This window comes from Acanthisitta chloris, unplaced genomic scaffold (assembly GCF_000695815.1).
Source record: "Acanthisitta chloris isolate BGI_N310 unplaced genomic scaffold, ASM69581v1 Scaffold22813, whole genome shotgun sequence".
In the NCBI taxonomy this organism is placed as follows: Eukaryota; Metazoa; Chordata; class Aves; order Passeriformes; family Acanthisittidae; genus Acanthisitta; species Acanthisitta chloris.
Genome location: NW_008665678.1, coordinates 1 through 14433, shown reverse-complemented (window position 1 = coordinate 14433; position 14433 = coordinate 1). Strand labels below are relative to the sequence as shown.

Below are 14433 nucleotides of genomic sequence, written 5' to 3'. Positions count from 1 at the left end.
AGGAGGGGGAGAAGCTGAAGGAGAAGGAGGAGGAGCCGCCCCGGGCTCCGCGCCCCGCCGGAGGTGTGGCGTTCGCTGCGGAGCGGCGAGAGACCCTCGGGAGCGGAGGAGCCTTACTGCCCTCGGGCAAACCGTGGCGAGCGACTTTGGTTCAGGAAAGGCAGTCTGGACTGCGTTAAGTTCTTGAAACCTTGGTGGAAACTCACGTCCCAGCCTATGTGTGAACTTGCTCCATACCAAATCTACAGATTTCCTAAAGCTTTCCTTGTGTATTATTCTCTAATGTTATCACATGGACATAGTCCAGCACAACTTCCCCAGGACAACTCTGTGGAGGGTGTTTGTACTCTCCTCTGCCACACTTCTCTTGCCAAAGTGGCTGTTTTAGTGCCCAGTAGCCAGCACAGAGCCCAACTATGACATTGCTCATAATGCTTTCTGCAGAAGTGTCTCCTAGCAAAACTGGAAAATTTGTCCTTATTTATGATCAAATTATCTTCCTTTTACACATGTAATGGCATAAAAACTACTCTCTCCCCTTTAATCTGTTATCCCAGAGGTGCTGCCACCATTGCTGCTGGGCTTGGCCTCCACCAGTGAAGTGAAATTGAGTCTGGGAAGAAGGGAGGAGTGAGAGGAAGGTGTTCTAAGATTTGGGCTTGTATCTCATTACTGTGATCTGATTTGATTGGTAATAAATGAGATTAGTTTCCTCAAGTTCAGTCTGTTTTGCCTGTGATGGTAATTGCTGAGTGATCTCTCCCTGTCCTTATCTCAGCCCATGAGCCTTTCATTGCATTTTCTCTTCCCTGCCCAACAGAGGAAGGGAGTGACAGAGGAGCTTTGGTGGACACCTGGCATCCAGACAGGGTCAACCCACCACGATGCTGTAATTGTGTGTGTAGCCAGGAAGGAAAACTTTACACCTTCTTGTAGTGTTACACCATCTGTTTGACATGTGGCAAGAGGACAATTTGAACAATGCTGTTACTTGATTGAACATTTCTGCAAAGCTATTACCAACTTCAAATATATTTCATATCTGGACTTGTTATTTTCAAGTGTTCTAGCTAAAAAAGTTTGTTGTGCTTTCCACTCTCAGTTTCGAGACACAGAAAACATGCTCACTCAGAACTTTTGGACTCAAATTATCTAATCAATAACCAGCTATTAACAATGATTTGGATTACAAATACCAGCACACCTAACTTCACTTATTGTAGGTAAATTGAAGTTTTCAGTCACAGTGTTTCAATGCCATTTTCAGTTCTGACACCCAGTCTGGGTCATCTTCTTCAAAGTCCCTAAAAACAGATTTCAAAATGTTATTTTTCAAAGCAAAATACAACTGTATACATCTTTATTTGCCCTTTTATTACCTCCCGTCAAAAAAAACCACCCTACAACTAGGATAAATTATGTTTAAAATATCAGCACAAGAGACTGATTTCCCACCCCACTGTGATTAAAGAACCACTAGATGCTCTCTTTTGGATTTACACAACTAAGTTTTAGCAAAAGCAAACCCAAATTCTTATACTAAGAGACTGCAGATGTGTTGATATTGACAGGCTGCAGCTGAACTCTAAGTAGTTCATCTCTAAGCGCCACAAAAATAAACAAAGTGATAAACTAAGATTCCGAGAATCCAAGAACTGCCCCCAAAACATACACCCATCTATAAAACACAGGATTTCTGTTCAGAATGTGCTGATGTACTCTGCTCTTTCAAAAACAGAAGTGGGTCACTAACATACTACAAGTTCTAAAGTTTCTACAAATACATCTCAATAAGTAGGTTCCAAAGTGATTTTACTGCACTGTGCATGAGAAAGTAGGAAGACTAATACACAAATGCAGCAAACATCCCATTAGGCAAGTGGTTTTGCCACTGGTTATCTGATTTCAAGGTCGGAGTACAAAGATTTTCATGCAAGAAGGCTTTGCACTTTACTATGGATTTGATTTCATCTCAGGCTTTCATTTTCTTCAAAGTCATCAGCAAATTATTAGCATATCTGCTAATAACAAGCAACTTGTTTAATCTTAAGACATCACTAACTATAAATATAGCTAATGAAACCTGTAAGGTGTCAAATGGTACTAAATTTCAATTTCATTATGTAAGAGAGGGATGGATTTAGATGCTGAGAAAAATACTTTTTTTTTGAGGGGAATGTTTTGGAAAAATCGCTTTGAGGAACCAAAGAAAAAATACAAGCACATCATTTGGACATACGTGTCATCTTCATCAGATCTAGGCTCAAGTCTTTCAGAATCTATGGCAACAGCTTCAAGTTCACCATCTACTTCATCAGATGCTTCAGTTTCATCAGAGAGAGGACCTCTCAATGTATTTTCAGAAGCTTTGAAAATATAAAAATTTAAATGTCACTAAAATACCTTAATTTTAAAAATAAAACTATCAAGAATATAAATACCATATAGTCTTTGTGATTTGTCCCCATTTTGTAGCAGATTTCAGGATGAGTTGTTACCTACTTTAAGTGGGCAGATAAACTAGTAAGGCCACTGAAGTGCAGAGCAAGTATTTGTGACTGTGGCTGTGTACATCTATTGACTGCAGCTGTCTTCAGCTGTGCCATCCTTGCCATCCTGCCCTCAAACCAGGGCACTGCTGACTTAGTGAAGGTGGATTTACCTGATGGGGCTGCAGTGTGTTTATTGCACCCCCATAACACATACACCAGGCTGCTCAACAGGACGTGACTCTACAGTGTTTGCATTTTGGTCACCACCTCATTCAGGTGTTGAGCTGCAAGTGGATGTCCATCATAAAGAGATTTAGTGGAGATGTACAATTACTTATGAATTCTAAACCTGCCTTTTCTTAAGTCCATGTTTGACTTAAAAAAAACCCCAGCCCAGCCTGTTGTGCTATGAATTCAAGTGCATAATCTCTACACATGGGACTATGTATGAAAAAAATGAACAAAGTCTGTATTAATAAACCTGTTTGCAAAAATGTTTGCCCACAAACTGGGGATTTACCTGGTTTATAAATTGTGTATGTTTTAAATGCTAAGCTGAGATCTGCATTACTGAGAATGTTCATCAGGGTCCGAGGGGGTTCCCTGTTCCACTGCTTACGTGGCTTATTGTCATTGTAGTTTATAACACCACCACCTGCGTATAAAATCATCCACAAAGACTATTTAGATAAAATTGCATTAGCAGTGTGGATTACATTCAAAATCACATTCAAGAGAGAAATACAGGGGGAAAATAGTAGGCATTTCCATCTGTAACACCACTGACCCCTCAACACACCAAGGCTGACACTATTGACATTAAAAGGAAAGAAAGCTACCGAAGGCCACAGTGGAACCTTCTGCTGCCAGGGAGCCAGCAGGAACTGGCTGAGGGGTGTGAGGAGCCAGAGACTCTGACAGTTTATCTGGTGGCTCTATACATCTCACAGAATGGAGCCTGAGGCCATTTTTCTGCCTTTTAACAGCAGAACACCTAAATACATGCATTCTTCCCTTACATTCCTCTTCCCTTGCCCTGCTTATGATTATCGTGTCACACTCCTACCACACCTCAGGAATTTTCTGACTGCCCATATCTTGATTATTTATTTCCAGAGCATTTATTCACAGTTACTTAGAATACATATCCATAATCACATTGCATAATTATAACACTGCATCAGTGTGGGGCATTTCAAAATTCAAACATTTCTCAGAAGAAACCTGATGTTACATGTTTTAACAAAAAGCTGTTGAAGAAAAGTCTCTGCCTCACATCTGAGGACCATCATTGATAGTTCTTGTCATTGGAGTTATCTGCATGTTAAATGACAACAGAAGTAGAGATACAGATGTTTTATGTTCCCAATAGTATACTGTACTTGACAGACAGGCAGTTGCATTCTGCATCAAATTAATTCCTCATTGTTACCTCCATAAATGACACACTGAGAGGAGGATTGTAGGAAAATTTCTTAGTGATAATTATAATTTTAGGGTTGCTAACATTATCTGTGGTTGCTAACATTATCGGTGGTTTTCATCACTCTTTGCAATCCTTCGGTCACACAAAAGCACTAAGAAATTCTCTTCAGTACAGTGGATTTCTTAAGTGTTTGCCAATAAAATATTTATAAATTATTTTTACATAATTTTAAACACAGTCTGTAAATTTTTAGTTTTTAAAACCTGTAAAGAATCACTGATATTACTTGAATTAAAAACACATTTAATTAAATCTTACCTTCAGTCTCTTCAGGTGTAAAACTGGAAGAAAGTAAGGATGCATTTTCCAGGACATCCAGTACAGTATTGCATATCCTCTTTTCCCACTGCCTCCTGTGGGCATGTGACAAATCAGTATTTCCTGGGAGGACAGCAGCAGTTTCTACTACAATTGTAACAAGAAAAAAGGATGATAACCAGCATCTAACTTGATTCTCTGACCAGATTTCCCTGTCCAGGCGAAGTAGTACCAAGAGTCACTTAACCAGCAGTGATGTTTGATTCTATGGGTACCGACCTGACTTGGTAAGAGTTCTCCATACATTTACTCCATTCCAAATGTTTTCCAACAGTCATTTTTTAACACTTTGGCCAAGATAATTTAAATTATTTTTTTTTAAATCTCAGATGAGCAGTATGAATGAATGCAATTGCACAAGTAACAGATGGTGGCATGGTTTTCCACAGGTGCAGCCTTGTTTGCACTACCTGTGTAGATGGTTGCATTATCGACGTATAGACAGCACTACACAGTAGGAAGTGCAATGCCTTAAAACTCTAAAACTTACCTTCTTGATCAGATTTCCTTTGTTCCTTTGTGCCTTCACTCAAACCCTCAGCAGTATTTTTCCTTTCTAAGGGGCTGTGCTTGCTACTTTCATCTTTCCTTTGCTTTAAAAGAGTAAAGATTGTTATTAATCATTATCCTGGTTGTCAAGAAAAACAAAGCAGCAATATTAGCATGGCATTAATCATTTCAGTTTTGCTGTAAAATAGCTGGCCTAAGGATCTGAAAACTAAACTACTGACACCATGAAGCCAACTGCAGTTGCACAGTATCTGTTACTGCAGTGCATTTCACACTGTGTGCCCTCTTTGGACAGTCTCAGTTTCTGAAGCTAAGCACATATGTAGTTACTTGAAGCAATGTGGGTTTATTTGATTAATTTTTTTTTCCTTTAAGAACAGAAGCAATATAGAGATAAATGATTTATATTCCATGGGAAAACAAGATGCACCCAAATATCAAACTTCTCAGATTGACAGGTCTATGAAAAGAGAACAAATAAGCCCCATGGCAACATGTTTTTAGAAGCATACTGAATATGGCTGAGTCAGGTTGTGGTGTAATGTACTCACAGGTGACATCCTGGCCACCTGTGACTTAACTGTCCTCATCTGAAATCTCACATGGGCCCTAAAACCTGGTGAGAATTATGTCCAGACTAGACTGTTTCCACAACAGCCTGTTCTAAATGTGTCCCCAGAGCAAAGAAAATGTATAAATTTTTGCAGTGTCCAAAAAATTAGGAAAACAAGAGGTTTTTGCGTGGGTTTTTATTTTGACAGGGTTGTAAGGAAATCCACTTTGGAACTAAACTAAATGTGGGAAGAATAAAACTGTTAAGAGTGCTGGAAAATGCACAGGAAAACTGCAATTTAACACAGATGACTGCTGACCTAGTAGGCTGATCTATGGTTTAGCATACCAATAATTTTCCATAAGAACTTTTCTATAATATACAACATTATAAATTACTAAAATACAAATATTATATTTGAACACTTACTCTATTTTCTTTCTTAGTACTTGAGCTTCCACCAGCCACGACATTACCTGATACAATAAGGAACAGATCCAAGAGTCAACACCTTTAGCAAACATTTGTGGCAAAGTTATATTCCAGAGGTATGACAACAATGCCACTGAACTAAGCAATTAAAATTATGTGATAGCTTCTTCATACTTTTGTCAACAGAGCTCATTCTCAACAGGGAGTCCCTCTACTATTCAGTTCTAAATGTGTATATAATTTGCTGTAGCTAAATTTATGCAGAAGAAAGAAAAATCCAACATTCTCTCTGTAAATTAAATAATGAATATAACTTGCTCCACCATATTCTGGGAAGGAAAGAACTGTCATGTTTGAAATACATGCAACTGTTAAAAGTTTTGCTTATTTTAAAACTGAAAAGTTTATTTCTAGCAAAAGTCTTAAGACTTACAATGTGTGTATTGCAGCTTTGCCCTCTATGTATGTTGGAATATAATTCCCACCCTTGAAGCATTTTTCCATATAGGTTCAAGAGTATTAGATTTTGAAATAATTAAAAGTAGATTTGAACATATAATACTAATGTTTTATAGCTGTACTTAAGATCTTGTATTTCCTAGTCATTTTGTCATTCCTTACATCAGCAAAAATATTGTTGACTTACCCTTTGGTCTTGCTGCATTGCCTTGATGTTTCTTGGTTTCCTTTAATACCTGCTCCAACTCGTTTGTAATCTGGGATGCCTATGAAGAGATGCAAGTACTGTACCATTTTAAACTTCCTCAGATTATTGCATAAGTTATTTGCTCAAACAGACTCACTATACTAAAGTGCTGTTACAGCTAACAACATCTAATTTTAGCAGCATCAGGTCAATATTCAACTTTAGTTTTCAAAACTCAGTTTTCTGAGAAGTCTACAGCTGTATTTATGGCTGTATTTAGGCAGGACCTACACAGCACCATGTTTTATAGTTATACACTAACAAACTACAAAAGTAATAATTTAGCACCTAAAGTGCAGACACTACTGCTTAAATCTAGAGACAAAGAACATACCATACCTCAGAAGGCAAACAACTTTTTAGAAGTTTGGTTAAGCAACCTCTTGCAAGAATAGTAGTGGCTGATGGACGGTTCTGGGGATTTCTCTTAAACATCTGTTTGATTAAGTAATGAAGTTCATAGGAATAGTGAGATGGTAGTGGATCATAGGACCCTTTGCATATCTTCAGGATGAGATGTTTCCAGCTGTTGGCTTGAAACTGCATTAAAAATAACAAACATTAGAACACAGAGTTTAAGCATAAGGTAAAAAGAAGCTGACAGAATTCAAAAGCAACTTCGACATTTATTATATAAAAGTGTCTAGTATGTATCTATGCAGGCTCCCCATTACTACGGGGTTTGGCTCCCAGTTTGACAGTTTCAGAGGTGTGGAATAACAACCCTGAGTGAATACATGGGTAACTTTCCTTTACATTTTATAGAGCTCTTACGTAGGCGTTTAATTATGCCAATAATGACAGAAATTTACAGAGAATTAAAACATCACAGTGACTAGAACCAGATCATAATGGACACTACAAACAACCACTTGTACAACTGGACAGCAGATCGGAGTTACTCCTAAAAATTTCAGATTGTTCAAGTATTATTTTCATAGGAATCAAATTCATCAATTCATATGCTTGAGATGAGACACAAACTGCAAGAGTGAAATAGTAAGTTAGGAAATACGCAGACTTTGTTTACCAAAAAAAATCATCAGAAGCAGCCTGTAAAGGCACAAATATGCTCTTGCAAATATAAATATCTGAGAACTTCTCACTCCATGCAGGAAGTTTTCCTGGGGTATACCCTGCTGGCTTGGCTGCAGAGTGTGAAGCATCCTTTTATATCACTTCTGATAGATTATGCAAGAACATGTGTGATCATCACATAAAACCAGACACATAACAGTTCAATGCTGCTGAAAAGGGAAGACTACTCCACTCCTTGGAATCCCAGCTCTGAGGTCTGCCTGAAAAGCCATGACACTGCCACAGCCTTGCCACAGACCTACTCAGGCTAACACAGGCCTACACACAGACTCCTTTATCCCTCTGTCACACACAGTGTGTTGAGTGTATAAGACACTCTTGCACAGTTAGCAGTTGCAGCTGTAAAGAATATTTTCCTGATGCACAGGATTTCAAGGTATAGTATTAGCTCAATGAAAGGTACCTGCTGCTTACAAAAAACTAAGACAAAATGGCCTTAAATTAGGATCTCATTTTCTTGCAAAACGAACATATCCTGGTAACGGCCTCCATGTTACGCATGTGTCTGTATAGAAGCCAGAGGAAATTACCACGTAAGAAATATAATCAACACTGTAAAAGACAGTGCCCCAGAAGTGATAGAAAGACAGAATCATTCATCAAGGTTCCCTCTGTTCCAATAAGAAGACAGTGCTATAATGGTGACTTCTTTGATTTGATGACTATGCAAATAGATATATTACTGATGAGAGCTACAAAACTGCTTCTTCCTTACGACATTTTGCTGTACTTGCACACAATATATTCTTATTAGCAAAGATTTTGAGTGTCTATGCCACCATCTCCTGTGATCACTTTGAACCTGTAAAATGCAGTGCTCATTGCATTATCCCTGAAGATATCTGGAACCAGTCTGGCAGCTGCTGGACTCCTCAGTAATTCCCAGATCACCTCACTGATACTGAGGAAAATTGACCAAGAAAAAAAATAAAATACTTGTTTTCTAGTAATTTTGAAAATTAAGTCTTCTACAGAAGGGTCCAGTAGGTCCCAGGAACTGCTGAAAAACAGAAAGCATCTAGTGGAGGAGGTGTGGGAAGGGTGGAGCAATACTTCCCTCTTTTGGAAGCAGCAGCAAACACGTCAGTCAAATCTATAGCACAGATTAAGGAATGCCAAAACTTTTCTGATAGCAATAAAGCTATACTCACCGGATGTTTCAGAGTGCACAGCTCATACAGAATACAGCCCAGAGACCATATATCACTGCAGATATATAGAGAAGGATGAGAAATAAATGCAAGTAACCATAAAAGACAATACAATTATGTGTTTATCCTCCTGAGTGGAAATGTTCTTGGTTATTTCATCCTACCCTGATCTAAGAAAGGATGACTGTCATACAATTGTAGTTGGCTTTTATTGCTAGGATGCCTCTTAAGCATTTTGCAGCAAGAATACTTCTCTTTCTGCACTCGGAAGCCTTTGTATTCCATGGCCCTTAACACCAGATGGCAGTCACACAATCCTAATTTGAGAGTTGGAATTCTGGTCCTGCTGACAGTAATTCTCCAACAGAGAAAAAAACCACAATCTTCCACTGAAAGTGGGTACTGCCACCTGCACAAGAAGCAACTGCCTTTCTTGCAGCAGGAGCAGAAAAAAACTTAAGCTCTGGAAGGTTTCTTCCCTCCTTTGGAAAATCAACTGCAGTTCTTGCATAAGGACCAGGGTAACCTAGCTCTATAAATGTAAGCAATCCATTTTGTGCCATTATCCCTACATTATCAGTACTGGCATGAAGAGCTTAAATAGTATGACCAGTCAAAAAATAAAAGTAAGACCAGCAAAAAGATGCTGGTATGTGTGTGTGTGTACATACATACTTGTGTGTATGTTTGTATGTATATATTTACTCTCCGAAACAAACAGAGGTCTGCATACTGGTTTTCAGACTTCTAGGACTAAAGATGCTGTGCTCTCAGTTACCTAAGTAAAGAGGAATGTATGCACTTTCATCTTAAAAAAACTCTAATTCCCTCTTTCTAAATGTTCTGCTCAGTACCATCTCCAAACCCAATACAGATAAGCCACAAAGTCAGACTGAGACAGCAGCAAAACACCCACACATTAATCAGGCATTATTTGTGCCCAGTGGAAATGACAAGTACCTTTTGTTGTTGTATGGCATGCTCTCCCATATTTCTGGAGGTACATAATAAGGAGTTCCCACATACGTGCAAGCATATGACATTGGACTATTGAAATAACAAAGAAGAAACACCAGGTGAAAAGCAATGATTTCAGAGCTCGAAGGTAAAATAAAACCTGACACCACTGAGATCAGTGGAGAAGTTCACATACTGTGCAAGGAGGCGTGCAGATCCAAAATCTCCCAATTTGACTTTTCCATTTTGAGTGAGGAAGATGTTCTGCGTTCAAGAGCACAGATTAATATACTTAAATATTCTTCTAGGAATCATTTCTGCAGTTTGTATATACAGAAAACACAGTGACATTCACTTCTGGTATTTTAGATTTCCTTATATTTGCTTCTCCTATTACTTCTAGCAAAAAAATATAAAAGGCAAACAAAAGCTATGAACTATGTTATCTTTCAAGGGAAATGGAAAGCTCATATGGGCCTAAAGCTCCAGCATCAGTAGCAGAGGAAGAATCAGACCTTAGAAATGCCTTAATCTCTATGCTGTACTCAATCCACCAAGGTCACACTTTCCTCTGAATTTCTCTCTTTCTGCTAGGAAGGAGTAAAAAAGAAAATAATGCAAGGCAAGAAATTTACAAACTGTATAATCCCTGTACTTTTTTATACTTCTGTTATTGTTTGAAATTACATGCAGTCTGTCACAAGCAACTGATGCTTTCAGGAGGGATACTGAAGTGCTGGAGCAGGTCCAGAGAAGAGAAACGAGGCTGGTGAAGGGACTCGAGCACAAGTGCTATGAGGAGAGGCTGAAGGAGCTGGGGTTGTTTAGCCTGGAGAAGAGGAGGCTCAGGGGAGACCTTATTATCCTCTACAGCTCCTTGACAGGAGGTTGTAGTCAGATGGGGGTTGGTCTTCTCCCAGGCAACCAGCAGCAGGACAAGAGGGCACAGACTCAAGCTCTGCCGGGGGAGGGTTAGGTTGGATATTAGGAAGAGATTTTTACAGAGAGAGTGATCAGGCATTGGAATGGGCTGCCTGGGGAGGTGGTGGATTCACCATCCCTGGAGGTTTTCAAGATGAGACTGGATGTGGCACTTAGTGCCATGGTCTAGTAACCACGGTAGGGTTGGACTCGATGGTCTTGGAGGTCTTTTCCAACCTGGTTGATTCTATGATTCTATGATATAGCCATACTTAGATGTTGATAACACCCTCAATATTACATCATCTTATACACTCAACAGTTTCATTTACACGGTATTCTTAGGCCTAAATAAAAGACACAGGACTTAGCAGTAACAGGAAGTTATGAACGAGGGAGTTTAGCTTCTTTGTGCAGGATGGTTTACTAATGGTGATGAAACTTGCTGTGTTCACCTTGGATTTGATATCTCTGTGCAGCACACGTTTATCATGAATGTGCTTCACAGCCAGGCACATCTGCACAAACCAGTGAAGGATCTGGAAAGAGTAACTAAGAGTTAGAACAGCTCAATGCTGCCCATAATGAATATTTTACTAATACATAAAAAAACCCACTCAAACATTTAGAAAAACACCCAGTGTTCAGAATATTTGGGAGTTAAAAGTAACTCTATCATAATGGCCTCCACTCAGCATGGAAGTCTGAGTTTTTTAAGATAAATTACATTTGAACATGGCAGAAGGAATGCTTACTACCTGGCCTATAATGCTCTAATAACACACAACAATAATGAAGGCAGGAGTCACTACATGGCAGTTTTTCTGATGGCCATTTCATAAGCAAGTCAATTACAATTTCTTGGGAAATTAACAAATTTTCAAGAACCCAACCAACCAAAAAACCCCATCAAACCCCATACTGAAATAACAGTGTTTCTAAAAGAAATATATTCTTTTTTCAAAGTACAAAATAAAGTTCTTAGAAATCCTTGGCAAATCTAAATCTAAATCTTAGATTAGGTGAGGATTTTGGTCTTCTCCCTAAAGCACTGCTTCTAACTGTGGCAGGACGTAGTTTTCCATGTGAGTACAATGTCACTTTGAACCTTCTCCTAAGCAATTTTATAGCCTCCCTGATAAAAGGGAGTTAATGTCTGCTGAATGGCTTAAACATTTAATTGCTACATAAAAGGCAAGCATTTAGTCTCCTGGCTGGCTTCACTTACCTTACCAGAGTGCTTTATTTACTTTGCATTTGCAGTACCTCTTACTGTGCTTTAAATTCTGGCTGAAGTTTGTGCAAAATTCTTACTTAACTGCATACATTTATGCATGCAAACCTGTTTTTCACATTACCAACACAATTCCCAGATACAGGCATACAGATACTTTTGTATTCCTTTCAGTCTAATTCTTTTCTCGTTCTGCTGGAAATTACAAAAGAAAAAATGCTCCTATGCTATCTATAAGTGCCTTTGTTTCATTTAAGGTGCTTCAAGGAGCTTGCATATCTCTAATTTGGTTTATGCAGCATACTTCAGTTTGCATAAAAAAAGATTCCTGGCCCCTTAGTTCAAAACAATGTCTTTTCTTACCATATCTTCAGGGAAGAAATTTCCTCTTTGATGTTTAATCTTTTGCATTAGATCTCCATCATCACAATATTCCATCACTATATACAGATGTCCATCAGCTAAATTTTAGGTAATTTAAGAATAATTAGCATTTTTGTTAGCAGAATAAATACAGGTTTTTACTCTAAGTTAATACTTTTTCCTGTAAAGCTCCAACTACATGCTATCTGTTATACATTACAATAAATATGTATTTTGTTTATAACACGTATGGTAAGCAAAAAAGAAAGTAACCTTGATCTCTGAGGAGTCTGCAACCGCAAACAAAGGTATTTAAGTTTTTATATTTACCTTCAAATGATTCTTTATAGGCAACGATATTTGGATGTTTCATTTTAGCCAAAAGAACTGCTTCCTTCCTAGAGTTTTCTACACCAGATGAAGACTGAAAATGTAAGTACACTCATATAAATGTTCACATACACACACAAAACTCCTTGTTTTCCAAAAGGAAAAAAATTTAAAGAATTGTTCTTGTTATTTAAGTAATTTAGAAACTTGAAAGCGCCATCATTTTTTTAATCAACAGTTGATTACTAGCCGAAGACGTCTCTGGGGTTTTGGGGCATTTTATAATTTTTTTTTAGTTTGAGAGGATATTTTTGTACTTCAGTTAATAATGTTTTCTGTCTTAAAACTGCAGAACTATGTAACCAAGCCTCTGGAACAGCTGATAGTCAGCACAAACTCCATATAAAGCCAAGTGCCCAGGTATTCACTGAGCTTTAGGCTCCAGAAGCCAGTGCCTCCCTTTTTCTGATTTTTTAGTTAGCTAAATACAGAGAAGGTAACCCAAATAACTGATTACCAGCAATAATATGAGGCTAATTTCCTTATTAGGCATTGCAGATGAATTCTGCATTCTAGTGAAATCAAGGGCATCAGGGGAACAGGGATCCAATTCTGAGCATTTCATATGTGCTATACTTCCCAAAATGTAACCACATGCTTTCAGAAATAGATCAGATTTTCCCACTTTACTTAGTACCAACAACATGCACTCGGACACAGTAATATAGAAACCATTCCATACAAGTGTCTAATACACAAAACTCTCAACAAAAGTGTCCGGGGTTTCAAAAATACATCCAGAATTATGATTTTATATTTTTCTAAGTAGGGGTGAGGTGGTGTACATGTCATGCTTACCATTGGAAGTCTTATTTCCTTCATTGCATACTTCTGCTCACTGAGTCTGTGATGAACTAGGAGAGCTCTGCCAAAGGATCCCTCTCCTAGTACTTTCAACACTTTGTATTCTTCCATTCTTTACAAGCCCAGGTTCAAAACTTCTCTTCAAACACCCTCATTCACAGGATTATCTTCTAAACTTTGTCATGACCTTGATTTATTTTCTGTTAATATAATTTGCATGAGAAAAAAACACCTAAAAATAAGGAGAATGGGTGATAAATATGGGTACCTACAACTGTTCAGCATGACCATTAATATACTTCTATGCACTGTTACCATAACTTTACAGAAAATGAGGCACCCAGAAAGTTCAGCTCAGAAGTGTCATACTGTGTATAGCAGCATTTGTAAGTTTCAGGTGCTAAAGCTCTTCAAAAGAGTAAATTACAGACCTACAACTTAGCATCTTCTTTTTGTTACCTGCAGGTGGCTTGGTAACACCAAACAAAACTCACAGGCACAATAATATAAACAACTTCAAGCTTCCAGTGATGATTCTCACCTAAAACAACATTGGCAGGATCAAACTGGAAGAAGTTACTATTGTTGATGCATAAAACCTCACCGAGTGGTAGAGAATCACTGCAGTCAGAAGGGACCTAACAGTGATCATCCAGTCCCACTGCACCACCACTCCAGGGCTGACCAAAAATTAAAACATGCCTAAATGCTTCTTAATCACTGCCAGGCCTGGGGCATCCACCTGCTCTCTGGGAAGCTGGTTGCAGGGTTTGGCCACCCTTTCCCTGAAGGACCGCGCCCCGAAGCGCAGCGCAACCCTGCCGTGACGCAGCTCCGAACCGCTCCCAGCTGTCCTCGCGCTGCTTTCCCCGTTCCGGGAGCCTCGGTGCCGTGTAGTGCCCGCTGACCGCAGCGCCGCTCCGTGCGCACACAGCGTTTGGACCGCCCGGCCAGCCCTTCCCCAAGGCGCCGCGGGGCTGCTCTGTTCCTGCGGCGCCTCCCTCGGGCCGGGGCGAGG

General features: G+C 39.0%; 1 protein-coding gene across 1 annotated transcript; it reads right to left on the bottom strand.

Moving 5' to 3' along the window:
• Positions 1–2160: 2160 nt before the first annotated feature.
• NEK3 (NIMA-related kinase 3) lies at positions 2161–13538 on the bottom strand (the record flags this gene model as incomplete). Its single annotated transcript, XM_009071852.1, has 14 exons — positions 13410–13538; positions 12552–12645; positions 12222–12319; positions 11080–11163; positions 9900–9967; positions 9707–9793; positions 8747–8801; positions 6837–7037; positions 6438–6507; positions 5789–5835; positions 4787–4889; positions 4237–4383; positions 3013–3147; positions 2161–2366 (listed from the first exon to the last, which is right to left on the bottom strand). Coding segments are annotated over exons 1-14 (1512 nt in total), but the record flags the coding sequence as incomplete, so codon positions are not given.
• Positions 13539–14433: the final 895 nt, after the last annotated feature.